The following is a 27,607-nucleotide window of genomic DNA, read 5'->3' on the forward strand; positions in this document are numbered from 1 at the left end:
GTAGTCAAAGGTCAAAGTCAAAGTCAAAAGATTTGTATAGCGCGCTACATACCCAGAGGGTCTCAAGGCGCTTGTAGAAGGGTGGGGAGTTACTTGTCGAATATCCACGTTTTGAGTTGCTTTCTGAATGCTAGGTGGTTCTGAGTAAGGCGAAGGTGAGTGGGAAGTGAGTTCCAAGTTTTAGCTGCTAGGTAGGAGAAGGATCTACCTCCCATGGTGGTTTTGTTGATGCGAGGTACATTAGCAAGGGCTTGGTTGGAAGATCGTAGCTGGCGGGAGGGGGTGTAGAAGGATAGTCGTGTGTTGAGGCATTCGGGTCCGATTTCGTAGAGTGCTTTGTGTGCGTGGGTTAGGAGCCGGAAAGTGATCCTCTTATTGACGGGGAGCCAGTGGAGGTTTTTCAGGTGATCAGAGATGTGTTCTTTACGCGGGATGTCTAGTATGAGCCTGGCTGAGGCGTTCTGGATGCGTTGTAGTTTTTTCTGGAGTTTTGCGGTGGTGCCGGCGTAGAGGGTGTTTCCGTAGTCCAGTCGGCTCGTGACCAGAGCGTGGGTGACTGTTTTTCTAGTTTCGGTAGGGATCCAGCGAAATGTTTTTTTGAGCATGCGAAGAATGTTGAAGCAAGATGAAGAAACGGCGTTGACTTGTCTGTTCATCGAGAGTGAGGAATCCAGGATGACGCCCAGATTCCGTGCGTGGTCCGTCGGGATGGGAGCTTTTCCAAGGGCCTCTGGCCACCAAGAGTCGTCCCAGGCGGAGGGGGAGGTACCTAAGATGAGGACTTCTGTTTTGTCTGAGTTCAGTTTCAGACGGCTGTGCTTCATCCATTCGGCTACTTCTTTCATTCCTTCGTGTAGGTTGGTTTTGGCCGTGTTAGGGTCTCTGGTGAGTGATAGGATCAATTGAGTGTCGTCGGCGTAGGAGATGATGTTGAGGTTGTGTTGGCGTGCGATGGCCGCGAGGGGGCTCATGTAAACGTTGAAGAGGGTGGGACTGAGTGAGGACCCTTGAGGTACGCCGCAGATGACTTCAGTGGCCTCTGACTTGAATGGTGGGAGGCGGACTCTCTGGGTTCTTCCGGATAGGAACGAGGTGATCCATTCCAGTGCTTTTCCTTGGATTCCGATGTTTTTGAGGCGCTGTAGAAGGGTGCTATGGCAGACTGTGTCGAAGGCTGCGGAGAGGTCGAGGAGGATGAGGGCGACTGTGTCTCCATTGTCCAGTAGAGTTCGAATGTCGTCTGTTGCTGCGATGAGGGCGGTTTCGGTGCTGTGCTTGGCTCAGAAGCCGGACTGTGAGGAGTCGAGGGATTTGTTGGTTTCGAGGAATGCGGCGAGCTGGTTGTTGACAGCTTTCTCGATGACTTTGGCCGGGAATGGAAGGAGTGAGATAGGGCGATAGTTTTTGAGTTCGGTGGGGTCAGCTGTGGGTTTCTTCAGGAGGGCGCTGAGTTCGGCATGTTTCCAGCTTTCCGGGAAGGTTGCGGAGTTGAGGGAGCAGTTGATGACGTCTCGGAGGTGCGGTGCAATAATGGAGTCTGCTTTGTTAAAAATGTGGTGAGGGCAGGGGTCTGTGGGGGATCCTGAGTGGATAGAGTTCATCAGACGGATGGTGTCCTCAGTGGAAATTGGCTTCCAGTCATTGAGGATGTTCAGGGGGGGTGGGGGACCTGCAGGGGATTGGGAGGCTTGGTCTTCTGGTTGGTTGTCGAAGCTGTTGTGGATGTCTGCAATTTTGTTGTGGAAGAATGAGGCTAGGGAGTTGCAGAGGGCTTGAGAGGGGGTGATGTCGTTGGAGTTGGCTGAGGGGTTGGTAAATTCCTTGACGATGTTGAATAGTTCCTTGCTGTTGTGGGCGTTGTTATCTAGACGGTCCTTGAAGGCTGCTTTCTTGGCATTTCGGATTAGTTGGTGGTGAATGCGGGTGGCGTTTTTGAAGGCGTCCTTGGTGCTGGTGGTTGGGTCTTTTTTCCAGGCCTTCTCGAGGGAGCGACAGAGTTTCTTGGATTTCTTAAGATCATCGTTGAACCAGGAGGCTGCCTAGTTTGATTTGTCGTTTTTTCAGTGGTGCTAGGATGTCGGCGCTGTTGGATACCCATTGGGTGAGGTTGGTGGCTGCTAGGTCTGGGTTTGAGGAGTGGGCGGGGGGCTTTTGAAGAAGCGATGAGGAGGCGAATATCATCATGCAGTTTTGGGATCACTGTCTTAGCCAAATCCATCGAAAATATATATATATATATATATATATATATATATATATATATATATATATATATATATATATATATAGATATATACAGCCTGTCCTACAGCAGCTTGCTGTTTGGAGTGCACATCTACACAGTAGTGTTTGGTAAATGTGTGTATGGTTGTCCATGTGGCTGCTCTACATATATCCTCTAGGGGAATGTTACCTAGGAAAGCCATGGATGCCCCTAGCTTGCGTGTGGAATGCGCTCTTGGGGAAACTGTTAATGTGCGTTTAGCTTTGTGGTAACAGATTTGAATGCACTTAACAATTCATCTGGCTATACCTGATTTGGAAATAGGGTTGCCTTTGTGTTGTGGGGAGAAGGCAACAAACAGTTGTTTAGTTTTCCTAAAGTCTTTTGTCCTGTCGATGTAATATAGGAGAGCTCTTTTAACATCTAAGGTGTGCAGTGCCCATTCTGCTACTGAATCAGGATTTGGAAAGAAAACTGTCAGTTCAATGTTTTGATTAATGTGGAACTGCGACACCACCTTAGGCATGAATTTAGGGTTGGTACGTAGCACTACCCTATTAGCATGAATTTGTAGGAAAGACTCTTGAATTGTTATGGCTTGAAGCTCACTAACTCTTCTTAGTGATGTGATGGCTATGAGAAAAGCCACTTTCCATGTAAGGAACTGTATCTCACAAGAATGAAGAGGCTCGAAGGGCGGCCCCATGAGTCTGGTGAGAACAATATTTAGATTCCAGACAGGTGAAGGTGGTTGTTTGGGAGGGATTACTCTTTTGAGTCCTTCTAAAAAAGCTTTAATGGCAGGCACTCTAAAAAGGGAAAGATGTTGCCTGTTTTGAAGATATGCTGCTATGGCGGCTAAATGTATCCTGATGGAAGTATACGCCAGATTGCATCTGTATAGATGCAACAAGTAACATATGATGTTTTGCGTGGAAGCATCCAGCGGATTAATGTCATTATTGGAACAGTAGATGACAAATTGCTTCCATTTGGCTGCATAGCATGCCCTAGTTGTAGGTCGCCTTGCCTCTTTGATGATGTTCATACAGTCAGGGGGCAAGCTGAGGTAGCCAAACTGTATGACTTCAGGAGCCAAATTGCAAGGCTCAACTGTTGCTGAATGTCTCCATGGCTCTGAGTGAGGAGACTGGGAGTGAGGCGCAGTCGTTGGTGAGGCACCACTGAAAGTTCCAGGAATGTGGTGTACCAGGCCTGCCTTGCCCACGTTGGAGCAACCAGGATGAGCGTCATGGAGTGTTGCCGCAGTTTGCGCCCCACCAGCGGGATTAGTGGTGCTGGGGGAAAAGCGTACACAAATCTGCCTGACCAGTTCATCCATATCGCATTGCCCTGAGACTGCGGGTGTGGGAACCTGGCGGCGAAGGATTGCCATTATGGGTTTTCCTTTGTGGCGAATAGGTCTATTTCTGGATGACCCCACTGCTGGAAATATGGTTGGAGCACCGAGGGGTGAATCTCCCACTCGTGCATCTGATGGCTGTGCCTGCTGAGCAGGTCTGCCATCTGGTTGTCTTTGCCTGGGAGATGTTCCGCCATGAGGAACATGTTCCTTTGAATGGCCCACTTCCACATGCTCTGGGCTAGATGAGACAGTTGTGGAGAGTGAGTGCCTCCCTGCTTTTGGATGTAATACATGGCCGTCATGTTGTCCGTCCGGATCAGCACGACTTTGTTGCACAAATGCAGTTTGAAGGCCTTCAATGCCATGAAGATTGCCATGAGCTCCAATAGGTTGATGTGCATTATTTGCTGCTGCTTCGTCCAGAGTCCCTGCACTGTGTAATGGAGGACATGCGCTCCACAACCCTGTAGAGATGCATCCGTGGTTAGCACTAACTGTGGCACAGGCTCTTGGAACGGTCGTCCCTTGCAAAGGTTGTGTGGAGTCCACCAATGCAGAGATTTGTACGCACGACCGGTCACCAACACTAGGTCCTTCAACTGTCCTTGAGCCTGGTTCCACTGTAGCGCTAAGCACTCTTGAAGTGGACGCATGTGCAGCCTCGCGTGCGGGACTATGAAGATGCAGGAGGCCATCATGCCTATCAGCTGCATGAATACTTGCGCTGGGAGCGAGTGCTGGGGCCTGAATTTCTGGATTAGCAACTGCATGCTGTTGACCCTGGCAGAGTTCAGCAGCGCTGTTGCTGTTAGAGTGTTTATTGTCGCACCTAGGTACGGTTGTACCTGAGCTGGTTGAAGGTGCGACTTTGGGTAATTTAATGAGAATCCTAGACTGTGTAGGAGGTGAATTGTGCGTGACATGTGACTGGCACACTGCTGGGCTGACTTTGCCTGGACAAGCCAGTCGTCCAGGTAGGAATAGACATGGATGACTTGTCTCCGCAGGTGCGCAGCCACAGTTGCTAAGCACTTGGTGAACACCCTGGGGGCAGTGGTGACCCCGAAAGGCAGGACCTTGAACTGGTAATGCTGGTTGTTGACGGTGAACCTGAGATATTTCCTGTGACTTGGGTGGATGGGAATGTGGAAATATGCATCTTTCAGTTCTAGGGTTGCTAGGAAGTCTCCCTGACTGAGCAGTGGTAGGACTTGCTGTAAAGTCAACATATGAAAGTGTTCTGACAAGATGTAGTGGTTCAGGGGTCTGAGGTCTAGAATGGGCCGCAGGGAACCGTCCTTTTTTGGGATTAGAAAGTACAGAGAGTACACCCCTGAACCTTGCTGTTGCAAAGGCACGAGTTCTATTGCCCCTTTTTGCAGCATGGAGAGTACTTCTTGCTGCAATAAGTGCATGTGCTCTGCGGACATAGGACGGTGCCTTGGGGGTATGTTGGGAGGAGTGGAGGTTAGTTCCAGACAATAGCCGTATTGGATAAGTTGTCTCACCCACCTGTCTGTGGTGATGATTTCCCAGACTGGCAGGAACTGCTGGAGTCTTCCCCCGACCGGTGTTAAATGGTCTGGGGGCAGTGACAAGGCGTCACTGTTTGTTGGGGGCGGAGGATCTGGCATTGTTATTTCCGCGTCCACTGCCTTTGGTGCTGTTTCCACGATATCCACCTCTGTTATTCTTGTTATAGGTGGTTTGCGTGTTCCCTTTGCTGTATTGGGCCTGCTGCAGTGCTTGACCTCTAGAGGCTCCCCTATTACCGGAGCGACGAAAGGAACCGCCCCTGAACTGTTGTGACTGCAGAGCCCCCATGGATTTTGCTGTCTCAGTGTCTTTTTTGATTTTTTCAAGGGTAGTGTCTACGTCAGGACCAAAAAGAAAGTCAGGATTAACTGGCTGATTAAGCAAAGTTGTTTGGATTTCTGGTTTAAACCCAGAGATTCGGAGCCAGGCATGACGTCTCAACATAACACTAGTGTTTATAGCCCTAGCTGCCGTGTCTGCTGCATCTAGTGCACACTTGATGGATACGTTTGAAATCAGCTTTCCCTCCTGTATGAGCATTTCTGCTCCCTCCTTATAAGTATTTGGCAGGTGTTGCAAGAGCTGTTTTAGCGTGTCGTAGTGATCCCTATCGTATCTGGCTAATAGGGCCTGTGTGTTTGCGATCCTCCAAATATTAGCTGCTTGAGCAGCTACACGCTTGCCAGAAGCCTCCAAGATTTTGGATTCTTTGTCCGGAGGAGAAGCGTCACCGCTAGTTTGAGAGTTTGCTCTCTTGCGAGCATTAGCCACAACTAAGGAGTCCAACGGGAGCTGGCCCCTGATGTACGTAGGGTCCACAGGCACAGGCTGATATTTTCTTTCAATTCTTGGGTTCACCACCCTTGCCCTGTGGTCTCTTTGAAAATGTCAGTAGCATGTTTCATGACACCTTTTAGCATAGGCAATGTTTTTACAGTTTTTTCTGAGGTGGCGAAAGTATCGAACAGAAAATCCTCCTCAACTGGATCCGCGTGCATTTGCACGTCATGGTTAATGGCCGCCCTTTCTAGCAATGCGTTAAACGCCGCCTTGTCTTCAGTAGGCGAGGTTTTAACATTATAGGACTGAGCATCAGGAGTAGTTTGAGGCTCATCAGGGTCAATAGGGTCATTCCAGGCTTGATGTTCATGTTGATCTGGGTCAGCCTGGTAATTAAAGTCAACGTGATGGTAATTTTCTTCTACATCCACGTCACTGCGTGTGGGAGAACAGGGATATTGTTGGGTATAGGACTCCACAGGTTCGAAGAGAACAGGTGAGGTAGCCGAATCCCTTTTCCTCTTGAGAGGGATTTTGTACGACTCCAAAGGATGTTCTGGAGCGATTTTCCGTTTGTGAATGGTGAGCCTGCCAGAATCCGAGTCGATGAAGAGCTTCGACTGATTGTCGTACGAGGGTGCCTGGAACATTACCTCTTCTGGAATGGACTGAGACTTGGAAGGTCCCGACACCTTTTTTGACGCTTTGGCGCCCTTTTGAGGTTCGACTGCTTTGGCTCGAGCGGTTGGGGGCAGTCCGTATTAATTGGAGGAGGCACTTGAGTCGAACCGACAATCTTTGGAATTGATGGCGTCTTCGATCCGATGTGCTTTGGCGGATCACCAGCATGCTTGCGGCCTTGCGTCGACCCGAGCGTCGGGAGCGCAGCAGGCACAGCTTTGGCTTTCGACGCGATATGCTCTTTCGGGTCGGCTCTTGTTTTCGACTCGAGGGCCCTGCTTACTATCGGCTTGGCGGATGCAAGCTTCGGGTCGACAGTCTTTTTAGTGTGGAGTCCTTTGGCAGTGTCGCCATGTTTGGATGTTGATGTCAACGGCGTCAGAGTGACGTGCTTGACCGATGAGACTGGCTTCGGTGCCCCGCTCTTTGGGTCGACGCCCCCTTGTGATCCCGAAGCGTCGACAACACTTTTCGACTTCACTGGCGTCGCGATGGATCGACCGATGGCACCTTGGTAGTATTCTTAGCCGGGCCTTGACGCGGGGCTAGAGAATGTGAAGTACGATCTTGGCTAAGGCCTTTTGGCGATGCCTCGACCTGAGTTTTAGAGAGCGCAGTGTCAATGTTTTGCCCCGCTTTTGCGGGTGGGCCTTGCTCATCGTCTGAGTCGTCATCAACGGCTCCGATGGCCTCTGTGTCGTCTCCTACCTCGACGACGTCTTCTTCGTGGACGTAGTCTTCTTCCTCGTCCACATCGAAGGTAGAGTCACGCTCCGACGCAGGGTCTAACTGCTGGTCAGGATCCTCCTCATCGCCGCCTTCATCGTCATCGGCCTCGAAGATGTTCTCCGGGTCGGGCGCCGCTTTCTGCGCCGACTGTCGTGCTGCGCGCCGAATTCGAAACGTTTTCTTGGACCGGAACTTGGAACAGGCCATACAGCTGGCCTCGTCGTGGACCGGGGATAAACATTTATTGCACACAGGGTGCACATGAATGTGGGGATATATTGAGTTGCAGACGGGGCATCTCTTGAACGGGCTCCGTTCCATCGTCGTTGTAGTTGGAGCCTATGGTGTCGAAAGGCAAACGGCTTCGACGTCCTGTTGAAAGAACTGGATGAAGTGTAGGCACCGAATGAAACAATACCAACGTCCCGAAGGCCTTTTGGCCTTGCGCAAAAACGTTAATACAGATTCCGAACTCGAGTCAAGAAGTACACCCGAACCCAATGGCGGAGAAAAACAATCTGAGGATGGACAGGATGCCCATGCACACTGTAGTCCAGGGGAGGAGCCACCTATCTCGTGATACTTCGAAGACTCTTCCAGGACAACAATGTGCAATCATCCGGACCCAACACTAGGCGGCGATCTATGCACAGATATGAATTCAGCAGCCCACATGCCTCGAACATATATATATTGTCCCAACAAGCAGGTTGCGTTAGTGGATTTCAATGCCATGCTGCCACGGAAAAACAGTTTCTTCACTGACTTCTCCTTTGTTTTTGACTCCTTATCTACCGGGGATGGAGGGAAAGACCCCGGAGTCAGTTTTGAAGAACAGGAAGCTTGTTCCACCAAATTCTCAGGTGAACAGTGAGAGGACAAAAAGAGCGGGTCTCTTGAAGCCGGCGTATACCTCCTAGCAAGTGGCCTGGAGGTCGCAGAGGATGACATCTGGCAAATCTCTACAACTGGTTCAGTCAACACCTCATTGAAAGGCAACAAAGGTTCTGATGATGATGAAGTAGAATGATCGCAAAAGGAACAAATGATGGACAGAATGCTTAACAATACATTCACTCCCAGTCACAAAGATCTGGGATTTATCCATCGTTCTTTTGCTCACCACACCACCCGGGTTTGGACCCAGCCATATGCAAATCAGTCTGGACCCTGCTCCTCATGGGAACAGTCCAGCCTGAACTGACAAGCCAGGTCCTCCCTGGACCAGAAACAAGCATCCTGGGACCGGATTTGGGGCATCACTCCTCATCAGCCAGGCTAGCTTGAATCCAGTGGCACAGTGAGCACTGGACCCACGTCTGGGTATACCCTTCCCACTTACGGCGGCAAAAGGAACAAATTGTTCTTTTTGCTTCGTTCACCCAGAGTGGGACGGGTATGCCCAGACATGGGTCCCGTGCTCTCCATGCAACTGGAGTCAATCTAGCCTGGCTGATAGGGGGTGAAACCCCGAAACCGGTCCCAGGATGCTTGTTTTCGATCTAGGGTGGATCTAGCCTGGCAGTTCGGGCCTATCCAGTGGGGTGGAAAGGAACACATATGGGGAGGGATGCTGGGTGAGGAAGGTTGGTCTCCCAGGGCGGGATGATGGCATTGGACAACAATGCAGTGCACAGGAGCCCCAGTGGAAGGTTTAGCCCAAGACCCCAGAAGAACGTCTGTGAGGTCCTCGTTAAAGGAGTGCATTAGCTCAGCAGAACTCGCCCCCAGGTGAAGTACCTCTATCAAAATAATGGTCGTTGACCTTGAAGGGTGTCAATTGCAGGTCAAGGACCTCCACTGCCCTATGTATCACGGTCACAAAAGATTGGCCTTTCTCTAAAACAAGGCCTGGAGGGGAAAGCATGCCAGTCAGAGGAGGTATCCAGATCACTGGTGGCATCGCCCAGCTCCTCAAAGTGTGTCTGCTTGTCTGGTGTCTTCTTCAAATGACCCATACCACTCTTCATCTTTCCCTCCCCTCCTTCACTATCTATGAGCGGCAAGTCCAGAGGTGGGCTCAGAGTCAGAAATGGCAATAGGCTCGTCATCCAGTGGAGCCAGGGGCTGTGTCAGAAGGACCGGATATGGCGTAGGAGGAGGCACTCGTGGTGGCATCGGATTGGATATGGGGGCTGATCCAGATGGCCTGGCTGGCATAAGGGGCAAACCCACCAGCAGAAACTCAGCAGGGGGCACCTCTCACCTCTGTGGCGCTCACAGGCACACCAGAGCGAGTCCATGGGCCAAATATGGCATGCATAACATCATTAAATTCAATCAACTAGGCAGGATTCTCTCTGGCTCCTGGAAACTCGGGAAAGTGCAGAGTGGGGTCCGGAGCTAGCTTCGCAGGTGGAGAGTGGAATGGGGCCTGGGAGTACCTCATTAGGATGGGGAAGCAAAAGAATGTTTAGACTTTTTTCTTGTGCTTCTTGGACTTACCAGACTTTGAGGAAGACGTTTTGAAGTGGGTGGACAACTGTCTGTGGAAACGACTCCTGGAGCGGCCCGAGATCTCCCTCGGGAGCGGAAACGAGATGGAACCTTCTTCTGAAGTGCTGCCAAGAGCTTCATCGCTCACTCGCAGATTGCCTTTGGGTGCATCGTTTTGCACTTGCCACAGGCCTTGGGGTTGTGGCCCAACCACAAGCACCGGAGACAGACCAAATGGGAATCAGGCACAGACGTCAGTTTATGACATTCCCCAGTATGTTTAAACCCCCGTAGGTTTGTTAGGGGACATATATCTACCACAGCAAATTGCCCAAAATTGAGTTTACGAAAAGTAAAAAAAGATGATCAAAAAGTGTCCGTGGTAGCTCTCCAAATTCACGCTGTTGGCATGGAAAGAAAGAAACAGAGGTCTGTGTGCCAGGGTGGTGTCTATATATGCACCGCAAATATCACTTCCAACACACTTAGCCTATTTGATGCCACCTACCAGCATGCAGATGTACTGATCAAGATTTTCTGGATTCAGTCTGACGCCATGTGAATATTCTAAGGTGAGGAATCTGTGGCTAGAAGTCTCCATCAGAAATAGCCATTACCAAGAACATTACTTACCAAGGTATGCAGTGTAGAACAAAGAAATATGAATAAAAACACAAGTTTTTTTTCATACACCTGTGCAAAACTGGCTAGACACTATCCAATTGTTACGTACAGTGTCAATACGCTACACCCCTCGGAAGGTAACTCCTTCAAAAGATCTCTCTAGCCATCTTGTTAGTGGTACAGTCTGCTCCAACACAATATACAACTTTTACCGGTTATCGCTGAAAGCAGGTATACACTTTAAAATATGTGTTCTTAACATAAAAATATCCACACCCAACACCAACATATAAGCGTGCTCTAAAACTTTGTCAGGTCACGCTCAAATCTACTTGCAATATTAGATTACATTTTTTTTATCAAACTAAGAAAGTGTTTGAGAAATTCGTTACATTAAAAGGCATTATGAAAGGACTCCTTCAGGGAGCGCTGAGAGTTGGCTGTAAACATACAATGATTTATCAAGGAGAAGCTAAGTTCCTTTCAAAACACCGAGTGGAAAAGAGGTGCATAACATTTCAATTCAGCGCAGTGAGAGATGATGCAGCTGCTACAGGTCTAATGTAACAAGAATGCAGAGAAAGGAAACCTGCAGGGACATTCATTAGTGATTATAAATCTTGCAGTCAGACATCCACCGGCCTCATTTTATGGGATTTTTGTCTTCTTGGAGCATGAGTTGTCCTGCCAGAATGGAGAAAAGCTTCTCATTCTCTGTGAACTATGCAGTTGGAGACATGAGTGATCTCTCTTTTAGACAAACAGTTTTCTGGGTGGAAGGTTTTCTCTGGCCTCAGTTGGTGCTACTCAGACCCCGCCGGGCTGTAAAGGAGAGAATACTCACAGACACATGCTGCTTGGCTGGTAATGGCACTTCAAATGGAATATCAGTGTCTTGGAAATCTGTATGATCGAGGGCATCCAGGCTCCCTTCTTCAATCGCCTAAAAAAGGAGATACCAAACTTTTTAAAGTTTTAAAGTAGATAAATAAAGTGGAAATAAACATTCAAAAAGTGAACGTGTGACAATATTTGTATATCATAACTTAGAACTAATAACGTCTGGATGCTTCATCAGCGACGGCCATGTTAATTATACAATACACGTGAGATCTAGTTGAACAAACATTACTGATGTTTTCCTGGGAGTGAGATTTGATGCACATTCAAGAATACAGGAGAATTCCTGACAGGCATTCTCAGGAAATAGTTCTCCAAAGATATGGTGGGAATGCAGGCGTTTTCATTATTACATCACAAGAGAATTTAGCTTAGCCCAGTTTTTTGGACTCTGCTATCAATAAATTCAGGAATAATAGCAAAGTTATCGAGGCCATATTCACAGGAAATGTGCAGGGCTTTCATTGTTTAAACTTTCTTTTTGTAGAGAATTAAATACATCACAATTTTCCCATCAACTCTATGAATGGAACGAAGACAAAGGAACGTAGATTACAGTGTGAGAGGCCCCCTTTTTAATGCTATTGTTTTCAGGGTCAAGTTTCATCTTTGTGTAACAAGAAGCACCTCAACATTAGATTTTTCTTGATGAGAATCTTTTCATATGGGTCCATTCAGGCTGGGAATCTAAATGAGAAAGAATGAGTTATTGAAACCCTTTGGTGACACGCTTTTTAGTGGATACTGCCTAACCACATATTTCTCATCTTTTGGTTTCCCGCAGATGCCAGACTGGATCTGGAATTTATTTTTAGCAATTACTTCTGTGCACCAACAGGTGGTGCCATATGACTCGACACGGGCCCGGAGCCATATATAGGTGCCCTCCGCTCCCCTGTATGCTCAAATAAGTTCACAATAAAGCATTCCGCATCCTTACTTGCAAACATCAGTAATAGATTGAAAACAGTGACAGTGTGCACAATCTAACATGGAACCATACTGATACCTAGAAGACCACTCCACAAACAGAAATGAGGGAGGATAGGTGAGGAGAGAAAGCTTTGCCGAAGGCAAGTAACTTGTTATTCTGATGCATACTTCAAACTGCACAGTCTTCACCTTTTGAAAAGATACAAAAGCAGTACGTCCCAAAAGAACAAGTTACTTACCTTCGGTAACACTTTTTCTGGTAGATACTATATCTGCCTGTGGATTCCTCACCTTGTGAATATCCCCCTTGCGCCAGCAACATTCGGAAATTCTTTTTCGTAGCCTCGCGCCGACGTGGATAGGACGTCACAGAGACACGGCTCCGCTCGCGACTCCGCTGACGTCACCGGCGCCTATAACAGGCCCACGCCGGCGTGATGACATCAGTTCCGCCTTTTTTCCGTGCCATCGAGGCACACGGACGGACCAATGACAGTAGATATATACAAAGCATACACAGTATACAATAGTCAAGGCAAAACACACAGTGTAAAGCAAATGCAGGAAGCAAATGAAACATTTCCTTGACATCAAAACAAATATACATTACAGTACAATAACTCTGGCATAGAAGAGTGGACAACGGGGAGGCGGGTGGGTCAGTGAGGAATCCACAGGCAGATATAGTATCTACCAGAAAAAGCGTTACCGAAGGTAAGTAACTTGTTCTTCTGATAGATACATCTGCCGTGTGGATTCCTCACCTTGTGAATAGAGTCCCACAGCAGTCCCCACTCCCGGAGGAGGGTGTCCACTCTTCTAAACCAGGAAATCCTGAAGGACAGAGCGCGCAAAGTGGCCGTCCCTCCTGACTTCCGTATCCAAGCAGTAATGCTTCGCGAAAGTATGGAGGGAAGACCAGGTTGCCGCCCTACAAATGTCCTCCACAGGAACACCTCTAGCCAAAGCAGAGGTAGATGACTTAGCTCTAGTGGAACGAGCTCTAATACCCTCCGGAGGCTCCTTACCGGCCAAAGAGTAGCAGATCTTTATGCACAGAACGATCCATCTTGATAAAGTCCTTTTATGGACCGCTCTTCCCTTCTTGCAGCCAGCAAAGCCAATGAAGAGTTGATCGTCCAAGCGACAGTCTCTAGTTCTGTCCAAATAAAAAGACACTGCCCTCTTAGGGTCCAGACGGTGCAACCTCTCCTCCTCCTTGGAAGGGTGTGGGGGAGGATAAAAGGTAGGGAGGGTAATGGATTGACCAAGGTGGAAAGGAGTCACCACCTTAGGAAGAAAAGCAGCCCTGGTCCTTAGAACCATCCGATCAGCATGTATGGTCAGGAACGGGGGCTTGGAACTAAGAGCTTGAAGCTCACTCACCCTCCTTGCCGAGGTAATTGCAACTAGGAAAACTGCCTTAAAGGTTAAAAGCCTCATAGGACATTTATGAAGAGGCTCAAAGGGAGAGCCCATCAGAAAAGTCAGAACAAGATTCAAGTCCCACTGAGGTACAATAAAAGGGGTAGGAGGAAACTTATTTACAAGACCCTTCAAAAATCTCAAGACAACAGGTGACTTAAAAAGAGAGGGCTGATCAGGCAAAAAAATAAAAGCTGACAGTGCCGAAAGATAGCCCTTAACTGTGGCAACTGCCAGCCCCTGTTGAGCCAAAGAGAGAGCAAACCGGAGCACATCTGATAAATGGGCTCTCAACGGGTCAATATCATTCTCACCACACCAAACAACAAACCTAGACCATCTATAAGAATAGACAGTCTTAGTGGAGTCACGTCTAGCAGACAAAATGACATCCACCACATCAGGTGTGAGAGAATAGGAAATCAGGTTGCCCCGTTCAATCTCCAGGCATGAAGGTGCAATGTCTGGAGGTGGGGGTGTAGAACCTGCCCCTCCATCTGAGAGAGGAGGTCTGCCCTGAGAGGGAGACGGAGCGGCGGGTGAGAGGAGAGGTGGAGTAGATCTGTATACCACACCCTTCTTGGCCAATCCGGGGCGACCAATATAACTTGGGCCCGGTCTTGGCGAATTTTCCTCAGAACCCGAGGAATCAAGGGTATGGGAGGAAACGCGTAAAGGAGTTGACTTCCCCAACACAACTGAAACGCGTCCCCCAAGGCTCCTTGCATCGGATACTGGAGACTGCAGAATGACGGGCAGTGAGCATTCTCGCGAGTGGCAAACAGGTCCACCCGAGGGGTCCCCCACGTCCGAAAGACGTGACGAACCACCTCTGGATGAAGCCTCCACTCGTGGTCGGCAGAGAACTGCCGGCTGAGACTGTCCGCACGTACGTTCAGAACTCCGGCCAGATGATTTGCCATCAGGCCTGGTGGTTCAGGACCAGAGACGCAGAGCCTCTCTGCAGAGACACTGCGACCCCACTCCTCCCTGCTTGTTGATGTACCACATCGCGGTCGTGTTGTCCGTCAGGACTTGGATCGACTGACCGCGAAGGGAAGGGAGGAAGGCCTTGAGCGCCAAACGTATCGCCCGCAACTCTAGAAGGTTGATGTGAAGCAACCTTTCCTCTGGAGACCAAAGACCCTTGACCTCCAGATCCCCCAGATGAGCACCCCACCCTAGAGTGGATGCATCCGTAATCACCGTGGCCACCGATGGAGGTAGATGGAAAGGCTTCCCTTGCGACAGGTTGCCTTCCACGCTCCACCAAGACAGATCCGCTGCAGTTTCTCCGGAGATCTTCACCGACTCCCCGAGATCTCCGTTGTGCTGATACCACTGCCTGCGGAGACACCACTGGAGTGCCCTCATGTGCCAGGGTGCATGGTTGACCAGGAGAATGCAAGAAGCCATCAGACCGAGCAGGCGAAGGACCTTCAGGACTGGAACGACCGCTCCAGGGTAAAACAAAGGAATCATTTCCTGTATGTCGCGAATCCTTTGAGGAGGAGGGAATGCACGACAAACAGTAGTGTCCAGTACGGCACCTATGAACAGGTTGCGCTGGGAGGGCACCAGGTGAGACTTGGGTACATTTATCGAAAAACCCAACCTGAACAACAACTGAGTTGTCTCCTGCAGATGATGGAGCACCTTCTCCGACGACTCCGCTTTGATCAGCCAGTCGTCTAGATACGGAAACACAGGTATCCCCGATCTCCTGAGATGAGCTGCCACCACCGCCATCACCTTGGTGAAGACTCGAGGCGCAGTAGTAAGACCAAACGGAAGGACCGCAAACTGGTAGTGCTGTGACCCAACCGTGAAACGGAGATACTTCCTGTGCGACTTCAGGATTGGGATGTGGAAATACGCATCCTGCAAGTCGAGCGACACCATCCAGTCTCCTTCCATCAACGCTTGAAGAACCTGAACAAGGGTGAGCATCTTGAATATCTCCTGCTTCAGATAGAGATTCAAGATCCTGAGGTCCAGGATAGGACGAAGCCTGCCATCCTTCTTGGGGATCAGGAAATACCGGGAGTAGCATCCCTGACCCCTTTCCTGCTCTGGGACCACCTCTATCGCACCCTTTCGTAACAGAGTTAGAACCTCCTCCTGCAGAAGAGACAGATGTTCCTGGGTGCAAAAACCTTGACAAGGAGGGTAAACAGGGGGGAATTCCCGAAAGGGAAGGGCATACCCATTTTCTACAAGATTGAGAACCCAAAGATCTGACGTAACCGATTCCCAATCCTGTAGAAAATGGGTAAGCCGACCCCCAACCGGACCCACATGATCCTGAATAGCGGATCTAGGGCTGCTTTTCTGCGGCAGGGGGGTTGGAAGAGGTGGAGGAAGAGGAGGGCTGACGTCCACGAGGACGCGCTCTTTGCTTTCCCCTGTACGATCTGTACATTGAATTTTGCTGCTGCTGCTGTTGCTGCTGCTGCTGTTGGCATTGCCGGAAATTCCGAAAGGAGCGACCAAAGCCCCTGAACCTTCTGCCGGAAGAAGCGCCCCTGATCTGGAGGCCCAAAGACTTCGCTGTTGCCCTGCAATCCTTGAACCGCTCAAGAGCAGCATCCGCCTTTTTCCCAAAGAGACCTGAGCCATCAAAGGGGAGATCAAGCAGAGTCGCCTGAACATCAGCCGAAAAGTCCGATGACTTCAACCAGGCAGATCTCCTTGTCGCAACAGCGGTGCCCATAATTCGAGCCACAGAGTCAGCAGTGTCCAGACCACTTTGAATTACCTGGCGGGCAGCCGCCTGAGTGTCATTAATCACCTCCTCAAAATCCTTTCGGTTTGCGTCAGGAATTTTAGGGGCCAGGATACGTAAGGAGTCCATCAGGGCATGAACATACCTCCCCATTAGGCATGTGGCATTAGTTGACTTTAAGGCCATACTAGCCGATGAAAAGGTCTTTTTTGCCACCTGGTCCTGTTTCTTTGCCTCCTTCTCACAAGGAACCTGCGGAAAGGCACTAAGACTCTTCTTCGAACAGGCAGCCTGAATGACCAGGCTCTCCGGCGAAGGATGTGAAGAGAGAAAAGCCGGGTCCTCAGGAGCGGCCCTGTACCTCCTTGCAACACTCTTTGATACCGCAGGAGCAGACAAGGGTTTCTTCCAGACTTCCATAATAGGATCAGTCAAGGCATCATTGAATGGAAGCAAAGGCTCAACCACCGAATTTGGAGAATGCAAGACTTCTGTGAGGAGGTTAGACTTGAACTCCACTGTAGGCAGAGTCAATTGAAGAAGCTCAGCAGCTTTTCTCATTACTAGATGGTAAGGCTGGATATCCTTAGATGGAGCACCTGAGCCTGAGGGCAACTCCCACTCTGGAGAGAAATCAAGGGTCCCAGAATCCGCCAATTCCTCAAAACAGCTCTCCTCTAGCTCACCTTCTTCAACGTCAGACTAAGAGCCCATATAACTCTGCTCCTCCAGAAGGCGTTGTGCTTCTCTTCTGGATCTCTCCTTAACACGCCTCGCAGCCGGATCCTCCAGCGGCTTCGACGGATTCGGGGCCGGCGCCGGTATCGAATCCGACGGCACAGAAGAATGCCCTCGAGGATGATCAGGAGCAGGCGACGCCGGAATCGGCGTCGACGACTTCGGCGGAGCCGGGAAATGCCAATGCGGCGCCGGAGCCGGCATGTAGGGCATAAACGGAGCCGGAGGATAGGAGTGAGGAACTCCCAGGCTGAATGCCAATGGACCCGTGGGGCCCGAAGGCGCACCAGAGGGGTACCATGCCCTTGAGAAGACACCATACATTGCGTTAAGAAACGCAGAAGGGTCCTGGCCTGGAGCAGGAAAGGGCGGCTGAAAACCATCAGGCCGGTCCTGAAGAGGGATCGGATTCGGCTCTACGACAGGCGCGGAATCCACATCCTCCCGGGCCTCTTCCTCTTCACGGGCCGGGGACGGCGCCGGAGACGGACTCGGAACCGGAGAAGCTTTCGGAGCCGGAGATGGAGATCGCCCACGCGACTCAGATGGCGAGGCCTCACCTTCATGCTCGGAGACTTCGAGGGTAACCACCTTCGAACGTACCTTCTTCGGTGACCTCGACCTCGAGCCCGACTCCTTACCAGACCGGCGTCGGGACTCATGTCTCCTCTTCTTGTGCTTTTTCTTCGACTTCGAAACATGATCCGACGCCGACTTCGAAGACGACCTCTCTCGAGAAGCAGATCTCGACCTCGCCCTGGACTTCGACCTCGCCCTTCGAGAACGAGACCTCGACGACTTCTCCTTTCCAGCTTTCACCTTCGCAACCAGAAGTTTGGCTTCTCTCTCCCTCAGGGCCTTCGGATTCATCTTCCGACATGAAGAACAATCCTCCACATCATGGTCGGAACTTAAGCACCAGATGCAGTCTTCATGGGGGTCGGTAATGGACATCATTTTACCGCACTCCCTGCAGGGCTTGAAGCCGGTCTTCTTCGATGACATTTTCGAAGAAACAGGATACAGAGAAGCAGAATTAACCAACAAAATGGCAACAATGTACCAGTAGGCTACAGAGATTCCCGATAACCGTTAGCGTCGACGACGCGGAAAAAAGGGAACTGATGTCATCACGCCGGCGTGGGCCTGTTATAGGCGTCGGTGACGTCAGCGGAGTCGCGAGCGGAGCCGTGTCTCTGTGACGTCCTATCCACGTCGGCGCGAGGCTACGAAAAAGAATTTCCGAATGTTGCTGGCGCAAGGGGGATATTCACAAGGTGAGGAATCCACACGGCAGATGTATCTATCAGAAGAAGAGCGCATTGGATTTGTAGGAAGCTGGCTCTCTATATACTATACCAAAAAGAGGTATATTGTGCAGAAATTCCAGTGGATCCCCAGAGGCTTTCCAGAGGCTAAAGTAGATAATACGAATGCTCTCTTTTGTGGTAGTGAGGGCGAGCAGTTAGGCTTATCAGAGAGTAATGTTATGCATTTGTTGTACACACCGTAGAAATAAATAAAACACACTCAATGAATAAATTAGAGACCAATTTATAAAAATAAAACTTGGTTATCTTTATTTTGTGAAATCACAGAACTGCATCTTAGGTAAATACTTTTTGCAATAGAAATAATTTTCAAAATCAAAAGTGGAGACTTTGCAAGTGTAGGAAGCAGGCTATGAACATACTATACCAAAGTCCAGTGGATCCCCAAAGGTTTACAGAGGTAAAAGTAGATAATACCTTACTCTCTATTTGTGGAAGTGTGGGCGAACAGTAAGGCTTTATCAGAGGGTAGCGTTAAGCATTTATTGTACACTCTCAGGCAAGAAATCACACTCTTAAAGACTGAACTCTGACCAATTGTTTTGAATAAAAATATTTCCTGGTTGTATTTTACTTTAGAACCAAGCAGGACTTGGTGCAGCTAAGTAAAATAGTACTTTTGAAGAATAATACAGTTGAATGCAATTGAATGCAGTTGACTTTGTTACAAGTAGGTCAAATATTCAGAAACAGTTGAAATTACTTTGCAATTCCTTTGTGATTACTTGTTAGATTATTTTTCAGATTACTTACTCAATGTGGTATGCCTAGATACCACATTGGGACATTTCCTAGACAAAGGTAAGCAATTCAGTTTGTCATCAAAACACACTTGTTTAGATTTTCCTACAATTTTCAACTCCACACTTCGAAAAAAAATTCATAGGAAAACAGTCAATGCAGTCCTATGTGAGAAAATCGGGTTATCGTTTTATAGGTGTGTAATCGGTCTTCGGAATTGAGTTTCTGGAGTTAGACCAAGGGTTCCCCCAGGGTCCAGGATGCACTCAAAGAGCACCCTCAGCAGCACTAGGACGGCCAGGTGCAGAGTGCTGAGACCCAAAGTTATCCAATGGGGGAGGGGGTCTCCGGTGGGTGGCTGCTCATGGGCACCCCACTTGGATGTGGGAGCAAAGCTCCTAGGTTTTAGCTCACACAAGGTGCACCCACAGCAGCACAGGGTGCATGTGCTAGTTTGGCGTTGGGTGCAATGTTGGTTTTAATGGGGATTCTCTGGTCACAACAAAGACTGCAGGCTCGGGCAGGGAGACTTCCTAGAGGCGACCATAGATTGAAGAGATCAGTTGGGATGCTCGGGGTTGCCTGGACACCGTTGGTTGGGCCACCAAAGGCCGTGGGGCGTTGGGTGCAGGGGTGTCTTTAGGCGTCGGGTTTCCTTACCAGCTCCGTTCGTAGTGAGGAGGCGGAGGACCCTCCAGATAGAGGCTGCAGGCGTCAGCTGGAGGCTTGAGGTAGGTTGGGGATTACTAGATTCCATATCAGGGGTTATATGATTAAACCCCTCCTGCCTAAACAACGACTCCCTTAACCACGAGCAATGCCAAACCACTACATTATTAACTACGAGTTCCTAAAGCACGAAAAATATTCAATTTTCTCATTATCCGTTTACACAACTGTGTTATTTAAAATACGCACGTGCAAGCTGTGCCCATCAGCGAGCACAATCAAGCATCGAGTGACGATCAAAAATACATCAAGCTGCCTTGAAAACATTGAGTGCATGCTTGACGTGGAGCTGTGACAGGTGAGCTTTTCAGATCCTCAAGTCAGGTTTTCAGATCTCCAAGTCACCAGGAGCATCGGCCGCATTGCAATGTCAACAAGGAAAATGCTGTGCTTATCATTGTAAGCACTCTCAGTTTAAGCCTCCAAGCTGTGACATCAATCATTGAACCTACGTGTACAGCGTTAAACAAAAGCAATATAATTGTAAAATGCCCCCTCGATTTCCACCAGTGAAGTAATTTTTAGGATACAAAATGTATTAATTTTTTTCCGTCTGCGCAAGCACTTCAAATGAGCCAAGGCATGCTGTATGCTTTCCAGAGTATAAAGGCAGATTAGATAATGATAATCCGTCCTGCTCAGCAGAGCAACTGCCAGACTCATTCAAAGCTCCCCAACAAAACAAAAGTGAAAATGTAATCAAAGTGAGCGAGTGGGTTTTGATGCAGCCCCCAGCCATGCTAAGGTAAATTGTCAAGCTGTGCTTGTAATTACAATAGTGCCATCTACTGGCCAGGCGCGAGATCTTTTTTTCGTGGTTCAAAAAAGTCGTTGTTGTTTAGGATTCGTTGTTCTGGTCAGTCGTTTTTAAAACTTCGTTATTAAGGCTGTTTCCCCATGTCAGGATCGCTGGGGAGACCTCCTCGTGGTGTTGGGCCACTCAAACTCGGGCCGTGGGCGTCAGGTGCAGAGTGGTGCAGACTCGCGGATTTGGCCTGACCCAGACTGTGAACAAATCCAGTGCTCACGGAAGAAAGAATCATTGTAGGTAAGGCAGGGCAGGTCCTCCAGGTTCTGAGAGGGCTGCTGGCTATGCTGGAATTTTGCTGCAGCAGGTCGATGTCTGTACAGGTCGGTAGGTCTGAGGGCAAGTCAGTTGTTGTCCTCCTCCTCCTTCTTTCAACAAGGTTCTTCGGTCCTTCGGTCCTTCTTCTCTTTTTCTTGCTTGTCTGAGGAGGCAAGGTTCAGGGTTGCCCATAAATACTAAATTTAGGTGCGTTTTAGGTAGGTACAGGTCGGGACCAACGGGCTCCTTTCTTGTGGTGGGTACACCACCTATTATGCCACCCTCCAGTGGCATAATAGGGGCCAAACTCCGGTTGGCTGGGTCCCCCAATCTTCAAGATGGTGGGGACTGAGAGTTGTGCTTCGCTTTGCCTCCCCCACCAGAGTGGTGGGGTTGGTAAAGGTGGGCACACACCTCCTCCTATCTTAATTTTCCTGCCGATTCTCCCTCCCAAAATGGGGGTTAGTACCGGTGTTGGCCATTTGATGGGAGCAGCACAAGGCTAGGTCAGCTCACAAAGGCGGCAAGCCTTTGAAGCTTTCCCTTCACAGGGGAGAAGGCTTGGCACCTCTGCCCAGGATGTGATTTGTTTCAGGACCCTGAGATTGGTGAGGCTCTTGACCAAGGGGTCCAGAAACATGTCTAGGGGTGGTAGCTGGCAAGCAGCCACTCAGCCAGGACACTAGAGTTAGTTGTTTTTCAGGGGGCATCTCTAAAACTCCCTCTGAGTGCATTTGGCATTAAATCCCACACTGGCAGCATTGTGGGCTTAATGTGCCGAGATGTTTGGCACCAAACTTCCCAGGCGTCAGTAAAGCCATTATGGTGCTATGGAGTTCATAATGACAAACTGCCAGACCTTATACTCTTTATGGTCTTGCTGCACTTACAATGTCTAAGAATGGACTTAGACGCTGTAAGGGTACAGTGCTCATGCAACTGCACCCTCACCAGTGGTATACTGCACCCATCGAGAGGGGTGTCTTACCTATACAATGACAGTGGTTTGTAGGCAAGGCACACAGGGATGTGTGCCATGTCGACTCTTCACTTTTTTCTGCACTAAAACATGCAGCCTGCAATGGCAGTGTTTGTATGTTAAGGTACAGGGCCTCTAAGGGTGGCACAATATGTGCTGCAACCCTTAGAGGCCTTCCCTGGTCACAGAACCCTTGGTACCCATGGTACCTTTTACTAGGGAATTACATGTGGCCAGAGAGGTGCCAATTTGGGGGTACAAAAGTACAGTTTTTTGGCAAAGAACATAGGCCCTGGGTACCTAGTTAGCAGGAACCCAGTGCACACTTAGTCAAAGAGCATCAACATCAGGCAAAAAGTGGTGGGGAATCATGCAAAAAGGGGCACTTTCCTTCTGCAAGGTTAACCTATGGGAGGAAGAAAAAGTTCAGCATATAGACAGGTAACATCAACTTACACCAGTCTTCGGGAGTTAAGGTCAGTATTGGGCAAGGGAAAGTTCAGCAGGAACAGTACACCACCAGAGGCACAGGGGCAGCCAGGTGCAAATATGGTGTTGGGCGCCCAATACAACTCACTGAAGAATGGGGCAACCAGCTAGAGGATGCTTACCGGTAAGTAGCAGTGGCTGGGAGGGCCAGTCTCCGGGGCTGTAGCATGCATTGTGCAGGGTGCAAAGCAGCACCAACACTACACCACCAGCGGCACTGGGGCAGATGGGTGCAGAATGCCAACACAGCAATGTGCCCAATGTACAGCAATGGAGAAAGGCAAAATCGGAAATGGGCTGCAGGTTCAGGCCAGTCGAAGGGAACCAACAACTGGAGAGGTAAGTTGCGATGCCTGGGGATGTAGGGACACCTTTGGTCTGCTTCACCAAGGCAAAGGGCCTGCAGGTGCAGGAGCGTCTTTTGGCGCTGGAAACGGCTAACGGGAGCAGGTCGGGATTGAGATGGACTCCTACGATGGACTTGGGCTCTGGAGCAACCTCACTGGAACCAGTGTGCCACTTGGACTCGGGGGCAGATCTGTCGGGTGCAGAGGTTGAACCGGGAGAAGGGTTTCACGGTTCTTCAGGTCACAGAGGCCTTTACTTGAAGTTTGTTTCTGGTGAAAAGGTCAGCAGTTATTCGGAGATCTTGATCTTTGTCGAAGACAGGCAGTCCTCCCAAGGATTTGGAGGTTGCTGGGCTGCAGCAAGACTCTTTTGGTGCAGGATTGTTGAGGGCTACAGACAGGCAGGTAGGGCTGGGGCCAAGTCAGTAGTTCTCTGCTGGTGTGACTCTGTGGATTCCGGCTTTTCTTAGGTCATCAGGAACTGAAGTACAGGGTCTGGGGTCGCCACCTAAATACTAGATTTAGGGGTATTACAAGGGAGGGACAGGTGGCCAATGGGACATAGACCTAGCCCCGATTGGCTAAGACCCTGAAAAGTATACTCACCTTGCCTCCAGCACCTGAGGGGAGGAGTTGGCAAAGGGGGGCACACCTCCTACGCTAGCTGAGTTTTCCCACCTATACTCCCACCAAAAAGGGAGTGAGGGTAGGAAGCGGGGGCCTTCCCCTTTCTAACAGGAGAGGCTTGGGTTGCGTTACAAAGGCGGCAAGGCCTTTGAAGCTCCTCGCCACAGATGGCTCTTCCTGACCAGGGTGTGGAGTGTGAACACCTCCACCCAGGTAAGGCTTTGTTCTCGACCTCTGAGCCGTAGGTACTCACCCCAATGAGGCCAGAACACTGTCTGGTGGTAGCAGGCTGGCCTAGGTCAGTTGGTGACCACACTAAGGGTCGGTAGGTTTCAGGGGACCCCTCTAAGGGGTCCTCTGTGTGCAATTTTTAATAAAACTGACACTGGAATTAGTGCAGGTTTATTATGACAAGATGTTTGATACCAAACATCCCATAGTTCAGTGAAGCCTTCATGGAGCTGGGGAATTCGTAATGAGGGGTGCCCAGCCCATGTACTTACTATGGCTTCCTTGGTCACTTACAATATCTAGGAATCAACATGATATTACAGGAGCATATCTGCTCATGCAGATATGGCCTCACAGGAGATAAGTGCACACTGGCTTAAGGCTAAGACCTGCTGGGGTGTCTTACCTATATCCCATGCAGTGTCTGTGGGCATGGCACACAGAGATGTGTAATCTCAAACATAGTAGGTGCGCCGTTGCACACCAAACCCATGGTGCACAGCCGTGTAGGAAATTACCAGATGATCAAAAACACAAGAATCCAATGCAATCCATCGTAATCAACTTTCTTTATTAATTTTGGAGTCTAAAACATTGCGGAATTCACTTTGCATCCTAGTAAATCATATTGATGTTCACCCAGTGCATTTCATGCAAAGAAGCCCTTCATCAGGGGTTACTATAATATAAAGAAAGGCCCATCAATAATCATGAAAATCCCTTAGCCAGAAAACATAAATGTGTAAAACATATGTTTCATGCAGTCAATGTGCAAAAACCAACACGAAAACGTGCTACCTAAATAAAATAAACCAATGACCTCAGAAACAAATGTGCCAAGCCAAACTTAAAATGTGACTGATACATTTCCATTTCGAAGATGGGATGAAGACTGGTTGACAGTCAGATAGTCCATCAGGACCCCATTGAGGCCCAGGAGGGAACCGCTGGTGTAGCGAGTCCAGGCATTGAGGAAGAGGCAATCCCACGTCGTCCCTCTGGGGGTAAGATAACCAGCTTCTGCCGATACGGGCCAGGCCTGGAAGAACCAAAAGTCAGGGCAGGCCAACCAAACGCTGTCCTGAGGGAGAGGAAGGGGCCCTTGAGCCGTTGGGCTCCAGGTAGTTGCTCCTTTATTACTGAGGCCCTCAGCGTCTAGCCGCTGGCGCAACCTTGTACACATCCAATGCGCGTCACCACCAATTCCGCAAACAGCCTAGTGGGTGCTGCCCAGCCCCGACCTTGGCCACTGGCACGGGGCAGAGGTCAGAGCAACCGGGTTCTGCTGCAGCACAAGCCCTACATTGAGTCTCCACAGGCTCCAAGACCCAGCATCCGGTTACAAGGCCTCGGGGGAGCGAGACCCGGAAAGCAGCAGCCAGGACCCTAGTCGCAACAGAGGACTAGCGGGAATGGGCTCAACGGCATTTAACGATGTCCGCCAGCCACTGCGAGCCCGTTTGTAGAGGCACTGCTCATGGCAGGCCAGATGTCTTCGAACAGTTGGGATGGGTGGGAGTGCACCTCGAGTATGACTGCAATCTTGCACGGCCAAGCCAGGCACTCATTGGGGTACCGTTTTCATTGGGGCAAGTGGGGGTCGGGGGTGGGGAGATGAGTGGGAGGAATTTTGTACATCTCTGGCAATTTTGGGTTGGACTATTTCTATTGTAGCAGGGTCAAGACAAATTTGAATATGGCTGGGTCTAAACTAAGGTGAGCAATTAAGAAATGCGTTACTTACCTGTAACTGCAGTTATCCAGTATTGGTGTCTTTCATAGATTCACATGCCTGAATCATTCCCCTTCGTCGAGGCGGGAGTCTCCGGTACATAGAAAAGTAATGTCCTATAGACATATATAGAGAAACATAGGCCTAAGGGCCTCACCTTTGTAGCCTATCTATGTCCTTTTGTAAAAAGGATCAAACTCCAGAAGGTAGCCAATCAGCTATCACCTCCCTATAGAACCTTCCTGTCAGGTGCCTCAGTCTCTCAGATTTTCGTACGCACCAAGCTAGGTAGGCGTAATACTGTTAGAGAACTAAGTGAAGGGTTGCATGTGAATCTGTGAAAGACACCAATACTGGATAACTGCAGTTACAGGTAAGTAACACATTTCTTATCCAGTATTATGGGTGTCTTTCATAGATTCACATGCCTGAATCAGAGTAGCAAGCAATACATTATGCACATTTCTGATGGAACAGCATATACCAGTCTTTAGATAATACATATCATGCGACTATGAGCCATCAATAAATAACAAGAAATAAGTAAATAAATGTGCATACCAGCGAAGGATGGCGGGAAGTAGGAAGGCTCACCTCATTGGAATAGATGGCGAAGCACAGCCTGGCCCACAGCTGCATCCTGCATCAGTTCCGTATCCAGGCAATAGTGCCTGGTGAAGGTGATGGAGCAAGGATTCGCATGTTACGCAACTTGCTCGAATTCAAAACCCTTGCATAACCTTTAACGTAATAACCAACTTGTTTCGTTTATTAATTTTGCACTTTTACACTACACGCGGGTGTCCCAGAGACGCTTGCCTATGTGTTTATTAATCCTAACTACGTTTGCAACTAAGATGGTCGCTGCTATGCGGGATTCCAGTCTGCGCATGCGTCGGTCATACCCATGTGATGTGACGCACTCGTAATTCTGGAGGGATTTTTCGCTCATGCGCAGTACTGCTAAAGATGGCCGCTTTGTTCTAACACGCTCTCCGCTTGCCACTGCTGCTTTTGCTCAGATGTTTCGTTCTGCTTAACTCCTAATGCTATAGATATTATAAAGTAAGGGGTGTAGTAAAGCCAATCATGGTAGACAGTGTATTCATTTTTTCTGTGTTTCTAAATTGTTTTCGCTTACTTTTCATGTAACATTCTCCGGGGGCCTGGGAGGAGAGGTGCTACTCCATCTTGGAAGCCCATGTGTCACCAATCACGTGATGGGGGACATGCGAGTCTTGCAGCAGTGGAACTCAGCCAGCTGGCTGCCGAAGCTGAGATGCTCCTGGGAATCGACCTGCGCCCCAGCAAGAAGACTCGAATACATACCCACACTTGTTACATTGTTATATTTGCACTCTGTACGCTATTGTCTCTGTATTTCCATGCCATGGGAACTGGAATGTAAGGGGTGGGTTCAAGAAATTGAATATTAATTGTGGGAACACCAAATTCTAGGTGGTGACAATGACCTAATCACCTCTCTTGACCAATCCAAAGTTGGGGATCCTTTCACTTGCAACATTTGTGAGTGGTCTACTGACCCGAAAACAGTATAATTAGCCTAGGTTTAGCTGGAGAAATTGTCCGACTTGTCCGAGTAGCTGACCTGTCACTGACCCTACAAACTCTATAGGTGATTGATACAGAGAGCTGCGGAGCTCTCTGTCCGTAATTTCCACAAACTTAGTCTGGGGTGGAGAAACCTTTAAGTGCTGGCAAAGCACTTTGTCAGGAGATTCGAGAACCCAATTGGGGTTATTGGCGGATTCCTTGCAGAGAGGGCGTAGCGCAGGCGTTGCATTCGAAGCTGCAGGTGTTGGTCGTACCCTTAGATGTGTCCAGTCCTGATCCATATCCCGGGGTGATCCTGTCCTGACTGTCCATGAGCTGTACCTACTCGCCTACTGGCACTCCAAGTCCTTGAGGGTCCTTTCCCGCCTTCCCTAACTGACCCGTGGCCAGGGTTAGTCCTCATTCTGTCCTAGGTAAATATAAATTATATGTGGGTGTTCGTCCCTCTAAATCTTTCTCTCCTATTTTTCCAAATAAAGCAATCTTGCCTGTGATTTATCTCTGACATTTGAACTCTGATGAAGGTATTTTTCTAGCATGTTCCTTATCTTCCCCGTACCCTTACTCAAACGCTGAATTATTTGCATATTTAGTATATTCCACTGTTACCCTCCCTATAGAAATTGCATTCACTCTTAAGTATGGTTTCCAAATTCTCTCAGT

General features: G+C 49.2%; 1 protein-coding gene across 1 annotated transcript in view; it reads right to left on the reverse strand.

Annotated features, from left to right (window-relative positions):
• IFT172 (intraflagellar transport 172) overlaps window positions 1-27,607 on the reverse strand; it is a 1,181,874-nt gene that overhangs the window by 126,420 nt on the left and 1,027,847 nt on the right. The window contains exon 45 of the mRNA XM_086928171.1: window positions 11,221-11,319. Coding sequence (XP_086784297.1) covers window positions 11,221-11,319 — 99 coding nt within the window. The remainder of the gene's footprint in view (window positions 1-11,220; window positions 11,320-27,607) is intronic.

This window comes from Lissotriton vulgaris, chromosome 6, assembly GCF_964263255.1.
Source record: "Lissotriton vulgaris chromosome 6, aLisVul1.2, whole genome shotgun sequence".
Classification (NCBI taxonomy): domain Eukaryota; kingdom Metazoa; phylum Chordata; class Amphibia; order Caudata; family Salamandridae; genus Lissotriton; species Lissotriton vulgaris.